At 41.7% G+C, this 23,259-nt stretch overlaps 1 protein-coding gene across 6 annotated transcripts in view; it reads right to left on the bottom strand.

Moving 5' to 3' along the window:
- Nucleotides 1–3,172: 3,172 nt before the first annotated feature.
- LOC144479194 (peroxisome proliferator-activated receptor delta-like) overlaps nt 3,173–23,259 on the bottom strand; it is an 86,022-nt gene continuing 65,935 nt past the window's right edge. For all 6 annotated transcript variants that reach the window (XM_078197832.1, XM_078197833.1, XM_078197835.1 and 3 more), the window contains 2 exons: nt 22,716–23,163; nt 3,173–9,654 (listed from right to left, as the gene is read on the bottom strand). In XM_078197832.1, coding sequence (XP_078053958.1) covers nt 9,407–9,654; nt 22,716–23,163 — 696 coding nt within the window. In that variant the 3' untranslated portion in view covers nt 3,173–9,406. The remainder of the gene's footprint in view (nt 9,655–22,715; nt 23,164–23,259) is intronic.

Below are 23,259 nucleotides of genomic sequence, written 5' to 3'. Positions count from 1 at the left end.
GGGTGGCTGTTCCAGTCCTTGTGATCTGGGGGAACAAGGGTGCCCTCGAAGGATGAAGTTGACATGCTAATTGCAGTCTTTGTACAAATCAGGTGTGCTTCGCTTGCCTCAAGAGGAAGTCATAGAATCCCAACAGTACCCATCGAGTCTGCACCGACCACAATCCCACCCAGGTCCCATTCCCCCATAACCTCACATATTTACCCTGCTAATCCCCCTGACATAAAGGGGCAATTTAGTATGGCCAAACAATCTAACCTGCCCATCTTTGGACTGTGGGAGGAAACCGGAGTACCCGGAGGAAACCCACGCAGAGACGGGGAGAACGTGCAAACTCCACACAGTCACCCAAGGCCTGAATTGAACCCGGGTCCCTGGCGCTCTGGGGCAGCAGTGCTAACCACTGTTTCACCCTGTTTTTTCTTAACAGGTCTGTGCACGCCACCAGGGCAGCATGCACAATTGTTACATCCTTTGGAGTTTGGACATCCCTGATGGCTCGTGGCAGACAAGGGCTACCAGCTGCAGTCATGGCTGATGATGCCAGTGCAAGGCCAAAGACCGATGTAAAGATCCGTTATAACGAGGCCCACTCTGCCACCCTGTCTGTCTCAACCTATACTTGTGATCTCTTGTTCTAGATTGCCCCATAAGAGGAATCATTTGGTCTACATTTACTTTATCAATCTCTTCTAAAATTGTATACACCCTCAATCAGATCTCCTCTCATCCTTTTAAACTCCAGCGAGTACAAGCCCAAACTGTTTAATCTCTCCTCATACATCAATACTTTCATCCCCGGAATCAATCTGGTGAACCTCCTCTGAACTGCCTCCAATGCCACAACATCCTTCCTCAAATAAGGAGACCAAAACTGGACACAGTACTCCAGATGTGGTCTCACTAACACCCTATACAATTGCAACAACACTTCTTTACTTTTATACTCCAGTCCCTTTGCAATGCATGCCAACATCCCATTGGCCTTTTTTATTACACGCTGCACTTTCATATCGATTTTCTACGATTCATGAACATAGACACCCAGATCCCTCTGCCTGGACGCATTTTGAATCTGCTTTCCGTTTAGGTAATAATATCTTTCTATTTTTCGGCCAAAATGGATAACCTCACACTTATCCACATTAAACTCCATTTGCCAAATTTTGGCCCATTCTCCTTGCCTATCTATATCTGTCTGTAAAATCTTTATATCCTCTTCAATGCCAGCTTTCCCAACAATTTTAGTATCATCCACAAATTTTGCTATGTTACACTCTGTCCCTGCGAGCAGATCATTTATATAGATTGTAAACAGTTGAGTCCAAGCACTGTACCTTGCAGAACCTTGCTAGTTAATTTCGCCAGCCAGAGAAGGACCCATTTTACCCCGACACTGTGCTTTCCGTCAGTCAGCCAATCCTCAATCCTCTACCCCCAATCTCCTGCTATCTCATCTTCTGGATCAGTCTTTTATGCGGCACCTTGTCAAATGCTTTTTGGAAGTCCAGATATACCACATCCATAGGTGCCCTGCTATCTACCTTGCTGGTTATGTCCTCAAAAAACTCAAGCAAGTTTGTCAAGCATGACTTTCCCTTCATAAAACCGTGCTGACAATGGTGGATTGAGCTTTGTCTTTCCAAATGTTCATTCATCTTCTCTTTAATGATTAATTCCAGCAACTTCCCCACCACTGAGGTCAAGCTAACCAGCCTCTCATTTCCTACTTTTTGCCCCGCTCCCTTTTTGAATAGGGGCATCACATTAGCGTATTTCCAATCCACTGGGATCTTACAAGGAATTGTAAAATATCATAACCAATGGATCCACTGTTTCTGCTGCCACCTTCCTTAATAGGGTGTAGGCTATCAGGTCCTGGGGGCTTATCTGCCTTCAATCCCATTAGTTTATTCAATATCTTCTCCCTAATGATAGTTATTGCACCAAGTTCCTCTACATTAGCGACAGTTTTTGGAAAATCTTCATTATGCTCTACAGTAAAGACAGAGGCAAAATATTGGCTTAGTGCCTCCTCCATCTGTGTTCCCAGTTAATATCTCACCAGTATCGTCCTCTAAAAGGGTCAACATTTTCTTAAGCTATTCTCTTCCTCTTTATATACTTATAGAAGCATTAGTGTTTATATTTTCTGCTGGTTTCCTTTCATAGTTCATCTTAGCTCTTTTGATTCTATTTTTAGTAGCCTTTCGCTGAACCTTAAAGTTCTCCTAATCCTCCAGCTTGCTACTAGCTTTTGCAGCTTGGTATACCCTAGTTTTTGCCTTTATGTTCTCTTGACTTCCTTGTCTCGCCATAGAATGTTTTTCTTCCTTTTATAATTCCTCTTCCTCTCAGGAATATACTTCAATTGAGGTATTCAATACCTCCCTGAACATTGTTCCTCAATTGTCCTTCCCTTCATCCTTCACTGCTCTAAACAACCCCAACCTCACTTAATAGCTGAAAGACTCCAGCCCAGGCAACATCCTGCTGAACCTCCTCTGCACCTTTTCTAGTGACTTACTGTAGGGTGTAGCATGCTTGAAAAGAACAGCTGAATTGAACTCTGTTTCCAAAGCTTTCCACCACTGAGGATTTCCCCAACTCCTGTCTGAGGTATATTGAAAACTAATTGATAGAGATCTATTAGTAGGAAATGTCACCACCTCCCCATCCCCTTGAATCAGTCAGGCATGTCGATAACCTATTTCTACTTAGTAAGTAGTCTCACAACACCAGGTTAAAGTCCAACAGGTTTATTTTGGTAGTGCGAGCTTTCGGAGTGCTGCTCCTTCATCAGGTGAGTCACCTGATGAAGGAGCAGTGCTCCAAAAGCTCGTGCTACCAAATAAACCTGTTGGACTTTAACCTGGTGTTGTGAGACTACTTACTGTGCCCACCCCAGCAACTCCACATCATGGCTATTTCTTCTTAGGCAGCCCCTGGGATCAAGGATGACTTTCTTCCACACGGCAGTGGGTCCCGAGGCGACTAAAATGTCCAGTGCTGGACCCACACACTCTAGCCTATTAAACCAGCAGTAAGTTTACCATTTCTATTTAAACTCCCTAACTGCCAGTACCACAAGCCACAGTGAGTCAGAATCTTTATGACTGTGTTTTTGAGATTGCTCTTTCTAGTAAAAATCATTTCAAACAACAGAAACTTGCAACTGCTTGTGTTTTATTCTGGATTAATTTTTATTTCAATTGCCTGGTCTTTTGAGGTAAGAGGCTTCAAAAAATATTTTTAACATTAGGTACAGGACAAGCGAACCCAACTTATCCCACAAGTCACAGCGCCATTTATTATCTTCACATATTACAGAAAGCCACCTTTGTGTTTTCCCTGTGTTTCTAAAATGTTTTTTTTTTGGCCCCGTTAAACCTGAACTATTGAGCTGAGGTTCACTTCAGAGATTAAACTTAAGAGAAACCTCAGCCTATAAGGAACAGCTTTTAGGTGGAAAAATAATTGGTGAAATTGGTTAACACGGCTGAGTAAAAGGTGCATTCCATGGAACAATGTAATACATTTTGAGAATTGGCCTCGAATGATTGATATCTGCAGAATTACAGCAAAAGGCATTACATAAGGGCAGTCTTTAATAGTAATTCTTGGTAAAATTTTTGCTACTGAATGCTTTGCAGAAGTCATGAATAATGTCACAAAAATACCATATTTCAACATAAAAAATATGCAGTTTTCACGTATTTCATTTTTCCAGCTTTTACTTGAAATTTATTGCATGCTTCTTAGGACATAACACACAACCTACATACAGTATCAAAAAATCTTACTGTCCTGAGATGTGACAAAAATGTCCATGTCTTCCTTGAGACATCAGTATAATTAGAACATGAATGGATGAATAAAGCACCTTGCATGTCTAGGTACCTAATTTGTTTTGTTCAACCATAACGAAATCCTTTCCTATGGAGGTAATACCTAAATCTGTGTCTAACCTCTGAACATAGAATATACACATACCTTGTAACTGATATGGCCACAGTATCTATGTAAACAAAGGATGCTAGCCTGGGATAATCAAATAAAGAAATCCAATTATGGTATTGAAATATTTCAAATAAATGGCACAGTGCTCTAAAGTCCTGAGTGTGTCTGTGTTTCCTGTAGGTATAATATTGAAGACATGGTGAGTGAAATATCCCATCTATCCACATGTCTGTGCAGATCTAAAACAGGGAAAAGTGCAAACGTACAATTACCTGTCCATGGGACAAGTAGAATTTGTCATGTCTAGTACTCCGATTAAAGATAAAACCTCAAAGAATAGAGATAGAATTACAAGCGTTGGTCTCCATTGAAAGAAAAAAGGATAACTATTTAAATTGTGCAATTGTTCTGTGCACACATGGATCTGAGACCCCCGTCTGTTGGGTTTGGAGAAACTGAATTATACGTAGGTGACAAGTGATGCAATTTCAGCAATCTACTCCCATATTGTAGTGCTTCAATGGTAGGCCAAGCCAGCAAGGAGTGGCAGGAAACTCCTGGTGCAAGAAAATGAATGAAGGGGATAACTCGTCAGTTTTATGAGTATATTGGAGGAAAATGCCTCGGTCCCCTTATCTCTGATAAAATAATGTTCTTCTGCCAGTGAGATGGTACAGCTGCAGACAATATCTGACTATAATCGGTAAGGTGATTTTACTCATCTTCCACCTCAACCACTAAGGAGAGATTTGGGTTGGTTAGGAATAGTTCTTAAACATTTCTGGGTTCCAACATAAAACACATCCTTACACTGGAGTTTTTAAGAAGCTCTTTTAGTACAAAAATACTATCAGTGCAAACAGCACAACGTTAGAACCACATTGACCAGGTAGTGCATAGCCTATATAACAAAAGTAATGAAAGGAAATAATCTTATTAACAAAATAACACATTAACTAAACAGAGGCATTCTGTTTAGGTGACAAAAAAAGACAATCTTTAACAAGACACAGTCTGAAAAAATACATACGTTAGTTTAGCAAAACATACATGATAAAGCTTATTTATTGCATCTTCCACAGATTGAATACCCTAATACTAAACAAAATTGATTTTAAAAGATTATAACTACTGGGTTCAAAAACTAATTAAATTGATATTTATATTTAAATTAGTATTAGAGTCCGTTAGACTAAAAAAACTTAAATTCATTTCCCAGTTGCCTTTTGCAACCATTGCATTAGGCTTATCGCATATGTAAAAAAAAACTAAGACAGTTGGTGGAAGATCTTTTTCAGTTTAAGAATGTAACAGACAATTCAAAGAGAAATACAGTTGGTAATGCACCTGGAGGGCACAATCGCGTTAACACCATTAGAGTCTGAAGCAAATAGTCAAAAAGTGCATAAATCAATTTCAGACTTTAAAAAAAAACTTCATATTTCTTTTGCCTTGTTATCAGTTATAGATATTTGTTGCCAACAAGTGATATTCAATAAATACGTTTGCCATCTTAAAAGGAAGCCACACAAAATGTGAAATTGGGATGCTAAAATACCAATATCACACAAATAAATCACCCTTGTTTCCTTTAGAGTGTCTGAAATCTATTAGGATCGTCATTGGAAATTAACTAGCTCAAGAAAACCACAAATTCAGTATTTCCTTGCGAATTTAACTGGGGTGCAACCCATTCCAGAGAAAAGTTTGAGAATAGCTGTCACATCAACAGACATTACAATTCATTCACTGTAGCTTCATCATTTCTACCAATCCACAACCTCTCCTGCGCTATCCTTTTTCAGCTCACCACAAGGAAAGAGCTTCCTGTTTACCTATTCGAGTGCTTATATTGCTCAATACTAAATCACCAAGTAAACTAATTAGTGATTTTAACAAACTTGAATGTCAAAGATTTTCTTAAACCATCCGCTTCCTGTATTCACAGTAATTATTTTACCAGTGAGAATCTGCATTTAGATTTTCCAGCAATCTCCCTGCAGAATTGGTTAGTGTTGAGCATTAATTATCTATATTTTGTGGTATGGCCCTGAAAATAAATTGCTATGCGAACAGTATGGGCATCAACTGATGTAAAGCAGTTTTATATATATATAAACAAAATACCCATACATACATATATATCACCTGGCCCATGTCTAATGGAGAATGGCAATTGACAATCAAGTCCAGTCTTGAGGGGGGAAATCCATCGCTGCGCTGTTGTTGCATACCACATATTTGGATAACCCTGCAAATGTCATGGATGGTGGTGCAATTATAGATACTCATTGCTCATTTCTTCCTGCTACCCATTTCACTGCTCACTGACATTGGTCCCACACATCATAAATAATCATAAGGACACTTCTCCTACACCTCTGCACTTTATATAGTGAATAGCATTGCAGACCACAAAAACACCAGGTCCAATCTTCAAATTTTGATCCATAGCCCTGTGCAAAGCACCTTGGTACATTTTGTTATGTTAAAGGTGTTTTATGTGGTTGTTCTGAAGTGAAGAGTTTGGCAATCTCGAGTGGAGTGCATTGGCAATTGGCCTCAGCAGTGCCAAGGTATGGAAGTTCATAAAGCAATTCCCACTCCCAATATCCATCCAGCACTCCTGTTGGAGGGTCACATGTGGATGTTCAGTTTGGGAGAGGATTGGCCTCAGCTTCGATGCGTTCTCTACAGCCAAACCTTTGCAGTCACAGCTCACATGAAACAATTGGCCAATTACACAAGGTAGTGAAGGGCACCTAATTAGAACTATACCCCAAGAATGGAGTGAACATCTCTGGGAGAGGACTAGAACACTGGCAAGGGAAGAAAACATCTCTAAAAAAAAAAATCACAGAGCATCAAGAGGAAAATATATTAAAAACCACTAAAAGAAATATTAATAAAAAAGATTGTAGCTATTTGAAACAGTAGCTAAACAAATTTCTGGATTCAGGTTCCATGATTTAATCGCGTATAAATATTACAAAGTCTCCTAATTGCCCTTTCCACTTTGAAGCTCCAGAACTTGTATTTGTCAGTCTTCATTATGTCCTGCAGCACATTCCATTGGTCAATCAATCAGTTCCGGTTCACACACTATGCTACACAACAATTCTACTAAGAGCCAATTCCAGCAGGCCTCCCCAACTCAGAGCACCACCAGGATACATCAGAAAGTTCCCCAAATTCCCTTTAAGAGACCCAGCAATAAACGAATTTTAAAATTATAGCATTTAAGTCAAAGCTACAACTGAATGTAAAGTATAATCATAAAAATGTAATACTGCACATTTGTGGACTTATGGAAGAATTTCCACTTATGGCTTTACCTACATTACTTAATGGTTGATGCATGGACTATCAGTACTCAGTGTCAAATTTGCACTGAACTAAATTTAGTATGGGCTATACCTTGGAAGTTTGGAGGTGTAAAACTTTGTAGTTTCATGCAGATAGAAAACAAAATGCTGAGTGCCAGAAATCTCAAATAAAACCAAAAATGGGAACAGGCTCACTACTGTCCGAAAAATACCGTGGGCGGCACGGTGGTTAGCACTGCTGCCTCACAGTTACAGGGACCCGGGTTCAATTCCTGGCTTGGATCACTGTCTGTGTGGAGTTTGCACGTTCTCCCTGTGTCTGCGTGGGTTTCCTCCGGGTGCTCCGGTTTCCTCCCACAGTCTGAAAGACGTGCTGGTTGGGTGCATTGACCCGAACAGGCGCCGGAGTGTGGCGACTAGGGGAATTTCACAGTAACTGCATTGCTGTAAGTCTTACTTGTGACTAATAAATAAACTTTTAACTTTAGATGACGACATCAAGGGGCCCACAACGGGATTTTTCTTTTTCTCTTCAAATGCTGACAGGCCTGCTGAGAATTTCCAATATCATCAGTTTCTGAATATAACAGTTTTGTATTGATAAACATCAATATCAGTGCAGGAGCTGAGGTTGGAGTCTGCCAGCCAGCCACAAACCAATTGCTTGGAGATGCTGTACAACTGCCCATTTCACCTGTACTACCAATTGTTGAAACAATCCTTGTTAAAATGGCTACCAGACAATAAAGTTCCAGCATTTCCCTGTCTATTGGAATTCAGGTAATCATGGGGAAATAAAGTGAACACAGGCATGCAAAAAAATCTCTTCAGGAAATAGAAATGGGAGAGGGGTAAGAAATAAATATAGATTTTTTCTGTCTGCCATTGAGAAGCAAAACAGAACAGCAAGTAGAATAGGACATATCAATTGTAACTAGGTGATACCAATTTAACAATTTTCAATGCAAAGGGAAAACACATTTGGCAATTAAGATCCAATCAGATTTCATTAATTAGAAAAATATGAAATAATTTAATGGCTTCCATTAATGATAGTATTTTATTCTAACAGGGCTTTTGACAATATTATTTTCCCCAACAGGTCATTAATAATATAAATGGAGAGCCTGATTAAAGGTTCCTCACACTTCCCAACGAACCTATTCTGATGAATTCTACCACGGCAAGGGAGGAAGGAAAGCCCCTATAAAAAGCCCAAAACTATCGGCCCACTATAAATACCCTTCAGAACAAATGTAAACAGTGTCTGTGAAATGCCAGACAAGGGGTCAGATTTTCCCAATCTTACATTTTAATTGCCAACCGGGAATTTATAAATGTTTCATCAATAGAGTTTGGTAAGCAGGTACAAATGTCAGATGCAGAAGTGTGAAAGAAGTGGCTTGAAAAACTTGAATGAAATTCTTCATTAAAGAAAGAATTGCATTTAACTAAGCACTTCTTCATATTTCCGTGAAACCTCTTAAAGCACTTCACTGAAAGTGCTTTGGAAAGGTGGTTAATTGCAAACTCCAAAAATGCCATTAAAGGAAGAGTTAAATGCTAGCCCTGTAAATTTATGCACATTTCTGAACTAAACACTTCTTGGAGCATGTTCTTTTATACTATGGATTGTTATATAGTGTAGGCTACATTTATTGCAGCAGTTCATATAATTTCCATATCGTCTAATTATATCAGAATTAAGACCAGCAAGATGGGTGTATACTGTTGGGCTCAGCATGCTTAGTACCATTGGATAGCTATCTTTCTGGCCAAGGTTGCATCTACCAATTGGAGGTTTTAGTACTGTAACCAAAATCACAAATTACAACACAAAATTATTTATTGTAGTAAGTGTTGTAAATGTATATGTTGTCCAACAATTTTCAGCTTTAATCATTATGGTTCTGCTTTGCTGACTTTAAATGAGTCGGCTGCAACCAGCCAAATGAAGAACAGAAGATTCAGAAGCAGAGTGTCTAGTTACAGATACTTCATGTATCCTTGTGCATTTGCGCTGAACTATTTTGGTGAGAATTCAATGGAGCCATGTTAGGCTTTGATTTTTTTGTCGGGGGGGGGGGGTAATTGCAAAATAAAGCAATGTGCAATGTTTGTCAATACATGTCCTTGTAGATCTCCTGTAACAGTGGATGTAATGAAGTGTCTGCTTCAGTTTTCTTAATCTTCTGGACAAGCTGTGCATTCTCAGTCACTAGCTGGCGCAGGTCAGCCATTTTCTGGAGGAGCTTTGGAAAGAGGTATTGAGAGTCTGGATGATTAGTTTGCAGGTGTAGGCTCAAGGCTTGGAGAACACTGTCTTGCATCTCTTCAATCTGCTTCACACTCATCAGCCCAGGACGGTCTATATTAAAAGAAAAATAATTGTTAAGGACCAATTTGTTAGCATCTTTTTGATCTGGACTGATTGCTCAATGGTGCCCAGTTCCTTATACATTTCCTCTCGTTACTCACTCATTACTCTCCTTCCCCTCACACATCTTCCTTATCGGCAAACATTCAACTAAATTCAGGAACAGGTAGTAGAGGAGACTAGAACCTAGGTTTTAGGGCGACTTCCTGATGCTGGAAGTTAAAGCATCCTGGCCAGAAACTAGCCGCAGCAGGCACAAACTGACAGTAATTTACATTATATTCACCTGCTGCAATATGAACAATGTGGGACTAATGCCATTGAGTAAGATTAAAATCGTGTTAGGTGGTGGTTTTCTGAGACATAGCTCCACCAGCAGTGAATGTAAACTGCAGCTGATGGTGGCGCTGAGACAAAGCATACTGTACATAGGGAAGGAAAGGACAGAGTGCGGAATGTAGTGTTACAGTCATAGCTAGGGTGTAGAGAAAGATCAACTTAATGCAAGGTAGGTCCATTCAAAAGTCTGACAGCAACAGGGAAGAAGCTGTTTTTGAATCGGTTGGTACATGATCTCAGACTTTTGTATCTTTTTCCCGATGGGAGAGAGAATGTCTGGGGTACGTGGGGTCTTTGATTACGCTGGCTGCTTTTCTGAGGCAGTGGGAAGTGTAGACAGAGTTAGTGGATGGGAGGCTGGTTTGACTAATGGACTGGGCTTCGTACACGACCCTTTATAGTTTCTTGCGACAGAGCAGGAGCCATACCAAGCTGTGATACAACCCTGAGTAGGCTGACTCTTGAAATTCCTGAGAAATACTACTTTCATTTTGTTGCCCAATATGGAAAGGTATTTTGAAAACCAACACTTAAGTTCCCAATATTGAGAAATTGCAGCCTAGACATGGTGCTTAATGCATTTTCTATAGCTTTGCATTTTAAAAAATTCATTTACAGGATGTGGGCATCGTTGGTTAGACCAGCATTTATTGTCCATCGCTAATTGCCCTTCAGAAGGTGGCGGCGAGCTGCTTCCTTGGAGCACTGCAATCCTCGAGGTCCGAGTACATCGACAATGCTGTTGGGGAAGAAATGTCATGATTTTGACCCAGCGACAGTGAAGGAAAGGCAATACATTTCCAAGTCAGGATGGTGAGTGACTTGAAGGGGAACCATTAAGTGCTGGTGTTCCCAGGTACTTGCTGCTCTTGTCCTTCTAGATGGTAGTGCTTGTGGGTAAGGTATCAGACTCAAAAGCTATTATTGATCCCATGCACACTGGGGTGTCCAAATTAAAAGAATGTAAACCAGTTAGAGTTCCAGAAGCACAGTCTTATTGTAAAACACACAAGTAGTCAGTGTTTAGTGTCTTTTGGCAGGCTATTGAATTGTTGGGAACTAATTGCCAAACTGGATATCCTCCTTATCCACTCGCAAACACATCCAGTTGGTGGTTAAAGAAGTGAGCAGAAATGATTTTTTTCTCATCAAATCTGGTTGCCCAATAGCTCCAGAGACGGGAAGGGAGAAAAAAGGAGCAATTCAAAAGCTCTCATATTGTTCAGGTCAGAAGACCACTGGCCCAATCAGCTGCAAAATTCTTTTAGTAGAATTTATATTTGCTGTTAGCAGCAGTGCACTTCTGGCTATGCGAGACCATACCACTAACTAAGGGTTCTCTGTGGCAATAGACATCACTACATATTATAGCCAGAAGCAGGGCTACCTCCAAAGTTTTGCTGTAACATAAATTCATCATCAGCCTTTTATTTAATAAATAAATTGAACATTTAATGTCAAACATAATTTGCTTTACTAATGTCGCATTTATGGGCCAGGTTCTGTATAGTTCTCAGCTTTATGATGATGCCCTGACCCAGGAAATGTTTCAGTGCAGTTACGTTGTTTTAGGTTTGTGCTTTCAACTATTGCAATATATTTTTTCACTTGGCAAGTAGGTCTTTCATACTGAACAAGTAGACCTGACTCTTCCACCGACTTAAATCAGAAGGCTAACTTTATCCACGAAGAGGATGGAAAATACATTTGCAAAACACGAGATTAATATTTCCCCCAACAAATTTGCTAAATACAATGAAATATCACAAGTTTAGCAGCTTGTGGCTAATATCTACTGAGACAGTCAAGGAACTTTGAGCCTCAAAGTCAAGCTTCAAATCCAGCTCAAGGGGTAAATGAACCATGTGCAGCAGTTAAAAATAAAACTTTTATGGTAACTACCCGCACAGCCATAGAAACCTGGAGAATACAGGGCTGTTCTCTCTGGAGCGGAGGAGGCTGAGGGGAGACTTAATAGAGGTTTATAAAATGATGAAGGGGATAGATAGAGTGAACGTTCAAAGACTATTTCCTCGGGTGGATGGAGCTATTACAAGGGGGCATAACTATAGGGTTCGTGGTGGGAGATACAGGAAGGATATCAGAGGTAGGTTCTTTACGTAGAGAGTGGTTGGGGTGTGGAATGGACTGCCTGCAGTGATAGTGGAGTCAGACACTTTAGGAACATTTAAGCGGTTATTGGATAGGCACATGGAGCACACCAGGATGATAGGGAGTGGGATAGCTTGATCTTGGTTTCAGATAAAGCTCGGCACAACATCGTGGGCCGAAGGGCCTGTTCTGTGCTGTACTGTTCTATGTTCTATGTTCTAATACATTTTCTGGTCAGTTAGCTAATCTCTAGCAGTGCAGCACAATTGGTCTCAGTGCTCCTTATGGATAGAATGGGATAACCAACCAGGGTTCCCACACAGGATTACTTTCAAGTGAAATAGGGAGAGAAAAGCTGGCTGTGATTCCTGAGCTCAATCTGTGACCACGTTGGAGACGTGTTTGCTAAGGGATGATAGGATCAAATTTAGCTGCAAGTTGCACAATCCTCACATTCACTGTCTTAGAACATAGAACATAGAACATTACAGCGCAGAACAGGCCCTTCGGCCCACGATGTTGCACCGACCAGTTAAAAAAAAACTGTGACCCTCCAACCTAAACCAATTTCTTTTCGTCCATGAACCTATCTACGGATCTCTTAAACGCCCCCAAACTAGGCGCATTTACTACTGATGCTGGCAGGGCATTCCAATCCCTCACCACCCTCTGGGTAAAGAACCTACCCCTGACATCGGTTCTATAACTACCCCCCCTCAATTTAAAGCCATGCCCCCTCGTGCTGGATTTCTCCATCAGAGGAAAAAGGCTATCACTATCCACCCTATCTAAACCTCTAATCATCTTATATGTTTCAATAAGATCCCCTCTTAGCCGCCGCCTTTCCAGCGAAAACAATCCCAAATCCCTCAGCCTCTCCTCATAGGATCTCCCCTCCATACCAGGCAACATCCTGGTAAACCTCCTCTGCACCCTCTCCAAAGCCTCCACATCCTTCCTGTAATGTGGGGACCAGAACTGCACACAGTACTCCAAGTGCGGCCGCACCAGAGTTGTGTACAGTTGCAACATAACGCTACGACTCCTAAATTCAATCCCCCTACCAATAAACGCCAAGACACCATATGCCTTCTTAACAACCTTATCTACTTGATTCCCAACTTTCAGGGATCTATGCACACATACACCTAGATCCCTCTGCTCCTCCACACTATTCAAAGTCCTCCCGTTAGCCCTATACTCAACACATCTGTTATTCCTACCAAAGTGAATTACCTCACACTTCTCCGCATTAAACTCCATCCGCCACCTCTCGGCCCAACTTTGCAACCTGTCTAAGTCTTCCTGCAAACTACGACACCCTTCCTCACTGTCTACCACACCACCGACTTTGGTGTCATCAGCAAATTTGCTAATCCACCCAACTATACCCTTATCCAGATCATTAATAAATATTACAAACAGCAGTGGCCCCAAAACAGATCCCTGAGGTACACCACTTGTAACCGCACTCCATGATGAATATTTACTATCAACCACCACCCTCTGTTTCCTATCCGCTAGCCAATTCCTGATCCAATTTCCTAGATCACCCCCAATCCCATACATCTGCATTTTCTGCAGAAGCCTACCATGGTGAACCTTATCAAACGCCTTACTAAAATCCATATATACCACGTCCACTGCCTTGCCCCCATCCACCTCCTTGGTCACTTTCTCAAAAAACTCAATAAGGTTAGTAAGGCACGACCTACCTGCCACAAAACCATGCTGACTATCACCTATCAATTCATTACTCTCCAAATAACTATAAATCCTATCCCTTATAATTTTTTCCAACATCTTGCCGACAACAGAAGTGAGACTCACCGGTCTATAATTCCCGGGGAAGTCTCTGTTCCCCTTCTTAAACAATGGGACAACATTCGCTAACCTCCAATCTTCTGGTACTATACCAGAGGCCAACGACGACCTGAAGATCAGAGCCAGAGGCTCTGCAATCACTTCTCTTGCCTCCCAGAGAATCCTTGGATAAATCCCATCCGGACCAGGGGATTTATCTATTTTCAGACCCTCCAGAATATCCTGCACATCCTCCTTATCAACTGTAATACTGTCTATTCTACTCCCTTGCAACCCAGTGTCCTCCTCAGCTATATTCATGTCCCCTTGCGTGAACACCGAAGAGAAATATTGGTTCAATGCTTCACCAATCTCCTCCGGTTCCACACATAACTTCCCTCTGCCATCTATAACTGGCCCTAAACTTGCCCTAACCAACCTTCTGTTCTTGACATACCTATAGAACGCCTTAGGATTCACTTTAACCCTATCCGCCAAAGTCTTCTCATGTCCCCTTTTAGCCCTTCTAAGCTCGCTCTTCAACTCCCTCTTAGCCAATCTAAAGCTTTCTAGTGCACTACCCGAGTGCTCACGTCTCATCCGAACATAAGCCTCCTTTTTCTTTTTAACCAACAAAGAAACTTTTTTGGTGCACCACGGTTCCCTAGCCCTACCAATTCCTCCTTGCCTGACAGGGACATACCTATCACAGACTCGCAGTAGCTGCTCCTTGAAAAAACTCCACATGTCGGACGTTCCCAGTCCCTGTAATCTCCTAGTCCAACCTATGTTTCCTAATTCTCTCCTAATAGCCTCATAATTACCCTTCCCCCAGCTAAAACCACTGGCCCGAGGTTCATGCCTATCCCTTTCCATCACTAAGGTGAACGTAACCGAATTGTGGTCACTATCACCAAAATGCACACCAACTTCCAAGTCTAGCACCTGGTCTGGCTCATTTCCCAGCACCAGATCCAATATAGCCTCACCTCTAGTTGGCCTGTCTACATACTGAGTCAAAAAACCTTCCTGCACGCTTTGAACAAAAACTGACCCCTCTAACGAGCTAGAGCTATAACAATTCCAGTCAATATTAGTCAAGTTAAAATCCCCCATAACAATTGCCCTATTACTTTCACTCCTAAGCAGGATTGACTCCGCAATCCTGGGTCACACACGAAGAATGGCAACAAAGTGCCTGTCAAATTGTCATCCAGAACAAGCATTGAGAAAAGTCACAAGAAAAGCGAATGAAAGAAATATAGGAAATTGGTAATGGTATATGTGAAGGGAGTCAAGCCTGCAGATTCAGGCAGCGATGGTAAGATAGGCAACGGTTTAAAGGATGGAGGGTGTGGCTGGGCAAGGAAGGACTCAGGGAGGCAAGAGAGGGGGTGGAGTGGCACTGCTGATCAGGGATGGTGTCACAGCTGTAGAGAAGGTGTATGCTGTGGAGGGATTGTCTACAGAGTCTCTGTGGGTGGAAGTTCGGAGTGGGAAGGGGTCGATCACTTTGCTGGGAGTTTTCTATAGGCCGCCCAATAGTGACAGGGAGGTGGAGGAGCAGATAGGGAAACAGATCCTGGAGAGTTGCAATAATAGCAGAGTTGTTGTGATGGGAGACTTTAATTTCCCAAACATAGATTGGAATATCCCATGGGTAAGGGGATTGGATGGGGAGGAGTTCATTAGGTGTGTTCAGGAGGGTTTCCTGACACAGCATGTGGACAAGCCTACAAGAGGAGAGGCTGTACTTGATCTGATACTGACCAATGAGCCTGGACAGGTGTCAGATCTCTCAGTGGGAGAGCATCTTGGGGATAGCGATCATAACTCTATCTCCTTTATGCTTGCATTGGAATAAGAGAGGATCAGGCAAGCTAGGAAAGCATTTATATGGAGTAAGGGGAAATATGAAGACATAAGGCAGCAAATTAGAGGAGTAAATTGGAAGGAGGTATTCTCGGGGAAATCTACTGAAGAGAGGTGGCAGTTTTTCAAGGAATGTCTGTCTAGGGTTCTACAGGACAATGTTCCGAGCAGACAGGGAGGAGTTGGTAGGTTAAAGGAACCGTGGTGCACGAAAGCTGTGCGGGACCTAGTCGAGAAGAAAAGGAAAGTGTACAAAAGGTTCAGAGAGCTTGGCGAAGATAGGGATCTAGATGAGTATACGGCTTGTAGGAACGTACTAAAGAAGGAAATTAGGAGAGCCAGAAGGGGTCACGAGAAGGCCTTGGCAGGTAGGATTAAGGAGAACCCTAAGGCGTTCTATAAATATGTGAAGAGTAAAAGGATGAGACATGAAGGAATAGGGCCTACAAAAAGGTGAAGGCGGGAAAATCAGTACGGAACCAGTAGAAATGGCAGAGGTGCTCAATGAGTATTTTGCCTCAGTTTTCACAGAGGAGAAGGACATGGGTGGACGTACTGTGGGCTTGCAGTGGACTGAAAAGATTGAGTATGTGGACTTTAACAAAGAGGTTGTGCTGGAATCTTTGAATGGCATCAAGATAGATAAGTCGCCGGGTCCAGATGGGATGTACCCCAGGTTACTGTGGGAGATGAGGGAAGAGATTGCAGAGCCTCTGGCGATGATCTTTGCATCGTCGATGGAGACGGGAGAGGTGCCGGAGGATTGCAGATGTGGTTCCTATTTTCAAGAAGGGGAATAGGGATAGCCCAGGAAATTACCGACCAGTGAGTCTAACCTCAGTGGTTGGTAAGCTAATGGAGAAGATCCTGAGGGACAAGATTTATGAGCACTTAGAGAGGTTTAGTATGCTTAAGAATACTCAGCATGGCTTTGTCAAAGGCAGATCGTGCCTTACGAGCCTGGTGGAGTTCTTCGAAAATGTGACTAAACACATTGACGAAGGGAAAGCGGTAGATGTGGTTTATATGGATTTTAGCAAGGCGTTCGATAAGGTCCCCCATGCAAGGCTTCTAGAAAAAAGAGAGGGCATGGGATCCAAGGGGCTGGTGCCCTGTGGATCCAGAGCTGGCTTGCCCAAAGGAGGCAGAGAGTGTGTATAGATGGGTCTTTTTCTAAATGGAGGTCGGTCACCAGTGGTGTGCCCCAGGAATCTGTTCTGGGACCCTTGCTGTTTGTCATTTTCATAAATGACCTGGATGAGGAAGTGGAGGGATGGGTTGGTAAGTTTGCCGACGACACAAAGGTTGGTGGGGTTGTGGATAGTCTGGAGGGATGTCAGAAGTTACAGAGGGATATAGATAGGATGCAAGACTGGGCGGAGAAGTGGCAGATGGACTTCAACCCAGATAAATGCGTAATGGTCCATTTTGGCAGGTCAAATGGGATGAAGGAGTACAATATAAAGGGAAAGACTCTTAGTACTGTGGAGGATCAGAAGGACCTTGGGGTCCGGGTCCATAGGACTCTAAAATCGGCCCCGCAGGTGGAGGAGGTGGTTAAGAAGGCGTATGGTGTGCTGGCCTTTATCAATCGAGGGATTGAGTTTAGGAGTCCGGGGATAATGATGCAGCTATATAAGACCCTCGGCAGACCCCATTTAGAGCACTGTGCTCAGTTCTGGTCGCCTCATTACAGGAAGGATGTGGAATTGATTGAAAGGGTGCAGAGAAGATTTACAAGGATGTTGCCTGGATTGAGTGGCATGCCTTATGAGGATAGGCTGAGGGAGCTCGGTCTTTTCTCCTTGGAGAGACGTAGGATGAGAGGAGACCTAATAGAGGTATATAAGATGTTGAGAGGCATAGATCGCGTGGACTCTCAGAGGCTTTTTCCCAGGGTGGAAATGGCTGCTACGAGAGGACACAGGTTTAAGGTGCTGGGGGGTAGGTACAGGGGAGATGTTAGGGGGAAGTTTTTCACACAGAGGGTGGTGAGCGAGTGGAATCGGCTGCCGTCAGTGGTGGTGGAGGCAAACTCAATAGGGTTTTTTAAGAGACTCCTGGATGAGTACATGGGACTTAATAGGATGGAGGGTTATAGGTAGGCCTAAAAGGTAGGGATATGTTCGGCACAACTTGTGGGACCGAAGGGCCTGTTTTGTGCTGTAGTTTTCTATGTTTCTATATAGAAAGTAGTATTCATAGTAGGCCAAAAGCAAAAAAGAAGATTGAGATTAGAGCAGCAGCTAGAAAATGTGCTTTAGACAATACGGTAGAAGAAAAACATTGTAGTACTTAGAATCTTGGCTGCGAGATGGTTAGGACTGGGAATGTGAAGGAATAAAGGCTGAAATATATGGGATAGATACAAGAAATTAATTTAAAAATTACTTTTCAGTAAAGCACACAGCAAGCTGCATTTTTTAAGAGAAAAATTGACCAAGTCCAACATGGTCAACTTCCTTCACATTGCTGATAAATATTACACGCACCGTAGAACCACTATCCTAGGGATCCTCGCAGTGAAACCTGGCACTGATGCTAAGTGAAACCACAATCTGATAAAGGAACACCAGGCCCCAGGTCTTATTATCTGGATGCTAGACATTGACCAAGCAGAATGACCAGCATGCCTGGCACCTAACTCTCATTTTTCAAGAATAAACTCAAAAAAACATTTATTCAAAATTGAACGGGCAATCTAATTCCATATAGGACAGCCTTCTCACCTATGTTAGGGTACGAGATCGGAAACCCGAAGGTATATTATGAAGTTACACTCGGCCCCCAACTATTTGCTATTTTTGCATTGTGAGGATGTGATGTTTCACTCCAGGCGTGATTCTACTGACAGATTAGGAAGCTTTTATCAAAACAAGCTTTTATATAACAGTTTAATTATAACAAATGATTAGCTTAACATTTACCAATTGAACAATACTTTAACATGACAACCTATCTTTAAGAGTTCCAATTCAGGCAATATTCCTCTTAGAGACTTAAAACCCCTCTTCAAAGTCAGTTAGCAACACACAAGCTTACGTCCTTGTACAGTACTAGAGCCTTTTGAACACCTCCGGAGAGAGACACAGAAAGACGCCTCTTGCTTCTTTCAGAACAGGCAGACACTGCTCTTGATTTTAAAAACACTGTCTCTCCGGCAAGCTTAGCTCTGCCCATTAACACATGACTGCCTCTGTCAATCAATCTACTCAATACTCTACTCTGAAACCCCACGGGAAAACCAAATAAACAAAAATGTATTAACTCAGATTAAAACGAACACATCTCTAGCTAAAATCAATCATTAGCCTGCATTCTCAGGCAAACTCGCACAGTGTAAAAGAGAGCTCAACTTTACACATACCCTCGACAAAAATGGTGATAAAAATACATTTCTTCAAGTCAAAGTATTACCATGCTTAACACGGGTTCATAATTCAGTCGTCTATTATTGAGCAAGTTACCATCTTCCACACCAGCTTTTAATTAGACAACGCCAAAATGTCATTATAAGTATCTCAACATAATTTGAATTATTAGATTCGTTAGGGGAGAGTGTTGATAGCGGTCACCTCCACTTCAGCTCCATTCTAAACCTAACGAGTCTCACACTCCCGGGGATCAAGGTATTATTACTTTGATATTTGATGAACTTCCTAGATCTCTTTTAAACTAGTATTTGTATTAAGTAATGGTTGAAGTATGATTTGATTTGATTTATTATTGTCACATGTATTAACATAGTGAAAAGTATTGTTTCTTGCGTGCTGTACAGACAAAGCATACCGTACATAGAGAAGGAAATGAGAGTGCAGAATGTAGTGTTACAGTCATAGCCAGGGTGTAGACAAAGATCAATGTAACGCAAGGTAAGTTCATTCAAAAGTCTGAGAGCAGCAGGGAAGAAGCTGTTCTTGAGTCAATTGGTACGTGACCTCAGATATTGTATCTTTTTCCCCAAAGGAAGAAGGTGGAAGAGAGAATGTACAGAGTGCGTGGGGTCCTGAATTATGCTGGCTGCTTTGCCGAGGCAGCAGTAAGTGTAGACAGAGTCAATGGATGGGAGGCTGGTTTGCGTGATGGATTGTGTGATAGGTTACAACCTTTTGTCGTTTCTTGCAGTCTTGGGCAGTGCAGGAACCATACCAAGCTGTGATACAACCAGAAAGAATGCTTTCCATGGTGCATCTGTAAAAGTGAGAGTCGTAGCTGACTTGCCAAATTTCCTTAGTCTCCTGAGAAAGTAGAGGCGTTGGTGGGCTTTCTTAACTATAATGTCAGCACAGGGGGACCAGGACAGGTTGTTGGTGATCTGGACACCTAAAAACTTGAAGCTCTCGACCCTTTCTACTTTGTCCCTGTTGACGTAGACAGGAGCACGTTCTCCTTTACGCTGCTCTCATAAAATAAGAATTAAAACATTTTTTCCAGGATATTACGAAGTGTTGTGATTTAAATCCTTTGTATAACCATCATAATTACATGCTTTCTTTATCTGTTTACTTAAAACTTAAATTGCCTTACCAACCTGCAGCAAACACACCACAAACACAACTCCTATTCCCATTGGTGGGGGAATATTTTCTGAGGAATTTCACCTGGGCCCTTACAATATCTGAGCAAATTATAATCAAGTGAAGAGTGTAACACTTCTGGCTAACACTCTTCCTTTGGGTAGGTGGGCTAGTTGGGATTCTGCAGACCCAATTATATGTCCTAGAATCTGGCTTCCTTTGGCTGAAATTGAGGGAAATTAGTTGAGAGGTCCACCTGATTCTGTTGACTCCAAGTGATAGGTTACAACTGTAAAAACACCACACTAAATGTGACAGTTTATAAGGACTACAGGAAACACAGGGAAATAGAAGGGAGGAGCAACCTTAGTGATTGGATTGCAATTCAATCACTTCAATGATGAGAGGATACAAGGAGAAATAAGGAGGCAATGGAGCTTTTATGGCTAGAATTTTAAAAAAGGATTAAGATTGTAATGGTGATTTGTCTAGGCCCCCTATAGCAGCTGTGAAGTGGTAGATTGTATAATTGCAGAGATTAGACAAGCAATTGGTAAAGGCAGAGTGGTTTACTGGGTGACTAACTTTTATATAGATTGGGAAAGCCAGACTTGTGAGTGCATCTAGGATAGCTTTCTGCATTAAATGTCCTGGAACAGATAGGGGAAAAGGGAAGCGGTAAGAGAACATAAAATTAAAAGAAAAAGCATTCAAAAATAAAACAAGACAGCTCCTGCAAATGGCTAAGGATATACAGAACAGCAAAGGGTGACAAAACAGGTAAGACCTACCAAAGGGAATTCTTGCAACTTTGGAGCCGTGCCTTTATATTGGAAAACTGTGCGTATTACTCCACTATTCAAGAAAGGGAAAGAGGGGGAAACCAGTGCATTATAGATCAGATAACCTAACATCTGTTTTTGGGAAATTAGTAGAGATACAGTTAAAGATGAGGCGACTGAAAAACCTTGAAAATTCACTTGATCAGAGAGCCAGATGGAAGTAACGGGGAGGTCATGCCCGATTACTCTGATTGAATTTTTGAAGAACTGACTGAAGGACTGTATAGATGAAGGTTTATGGATTTCTACAAGGCATCTAACGAAGTCCCTCAAAAGATATTGTGCTGTTAATTAAAGTTGAAGCTCATGTAATTGAAGGATTATTATTCCTGGACAGGAAATTGGTTGAGCGTCAGGAGAGAGACACGGGATAATTAGCCGATACTCCAATTGGCAGAATAACTAGTGCTGTCCAACAAGGATCTATGCAGGAGCCTGATCTATTATCAACTTAAGATGATGGACTAAAAAGCCAGATATCAAAATTTGCTAGTCAAATTCTAAAATGGGTGGCATTGTAAGCAATATAGATAGAAGCATAAACTTATAAAGAGACATTGACAGATTAAACAAATAGCCAAACTATACCAAATGGATTTCAATGTAGGCAAGGGTGATGTCATTCACTTCAGACCTAAAAAGGATAAAATGGTATTTTCTTAACGGTGAAAAGCTAAATTCAGCAGATGTCCAAAGTGCTTTGGGGAGCCACGTATATAGATTATTCAAATGAAACAAACAGGTACAGAAAATAATCTAAAAAGCTAATTTTGCAACGCTAGCCTTTAGAAAGGCCTGTGGATGCTCAGTCGATGTGTATATTCAAGGATGAGATCAATGAATTTTGTGGCACTGAGGAAAGAGAGATATGATATAGGGCAGGACAGTGAGGTTGATGCAGAAGTAAAAAATAAAGTTTATTTATTAGTCACAAGCTTACATTAACACTGCAATGAAGTTACCGTGAAATTCCCCTCTTTGCCACACTCCGACGCCTGTTCGGGTCAATGCACCTAACCAGCATGTCTTTCAGAATGTGAGGGGAAACTGGAGCACCCGGCGGAAACCCATGTAGACACAGAGAGAACGTGCAAACTCCACACAGTGACCCAAGGCCGGAATTGAATTGAACCCGGGTCTCTGGCGCTGTGAAGCAGCAGTGCTAACCACTGTTACCGTGCCAAGTAAAGGCACAAACTTAGTGAATGATGGAGCAGGCTCAAGGCGGCCTTATGGCCCATTCCGAACTTATGTTCTAAGAAACTGGTTCTAGTGGCCGAAATGTCATTGGAATAGATTTGGGGATTGGCAGAAGAACTAGGGGCAACATGAGGAAACATTTTATTTTGTTTATGCAATTAGTAATTAAGATTTGGAATGCTCTGCCCAACCTTCAAAAAAGGAATTAAAATATGTGAAGGATGAAAACAAAAGGAATATGGGGAAAGAGAGGGGAGTGGCAAAAACTGGATGACTCTTCGAGAGCCACTGCAGACTCTATTATTCCACAATTCTATGAAGTTACGGGAGTCAGTACTTGCACAGATAAAGATGGTTATTTCCTTACCTCCACATAAAATAATGGCAGCTACAAAAAGAGCCAAGTCACTATCATCCAGTTCCAAGGCATTGAATTTCACTGCAAACTCAAACTTGGGTTCCATAATTTCACTAAATGGCTTGCGTAGGCTCCTCAAGAATTCCCGAGTCACAAATCCATTTCCATTAGCCACGAGAAGACCATCCTTATTCATAATTGATGCCAACATGGCAAAAATGGCTTCATGTACACCATATTTTAGTAATGTCACCTGGTCATTCAGGTACAGCTTTAAGAATTCAGGGATGCACTTGGCAAATTCAGTGAGTTCTCGGACTGTTTCGACAGTTGTACACTGGCAACGATGGAAGACGTGAACAGCAATCTCTTTGTTCGGAATTCCATTTACCGATTGTTTCCAAACTAGATTTTTCTCAGCCTGCCAAAGAGTCTCCATGTCATGAATAACAAATGGCTACATTCAGGAGAGAAAGTAGAAAAATTAGAATTTTCTTGGAGGACCATATTTATGTTTGTTACCATCCAAACAGTTACGGGTACAATTGCCAAA

Source organism: Mustelus asterias, chromosome 25, assembly GCF_964213995.1.
Source record: "Mustelus asterias chromosome 25, sMusAst1.hap1.1, whole genome shotgun sequence".
In the NCBI taxonomy this organism is placed as follows: domain Eukaryota; kingdom Metazoa; phylum Chordata; class Chondrichthyes; order Carcharhiniformes; family Triakidae; genus Mustelus; species Mustelus asterias.
The sequence above is the reverse complement of the archived record's forward strand: the minus strand, read 5'-3'. Positions and strand labels throughout refer to the sequence as shown.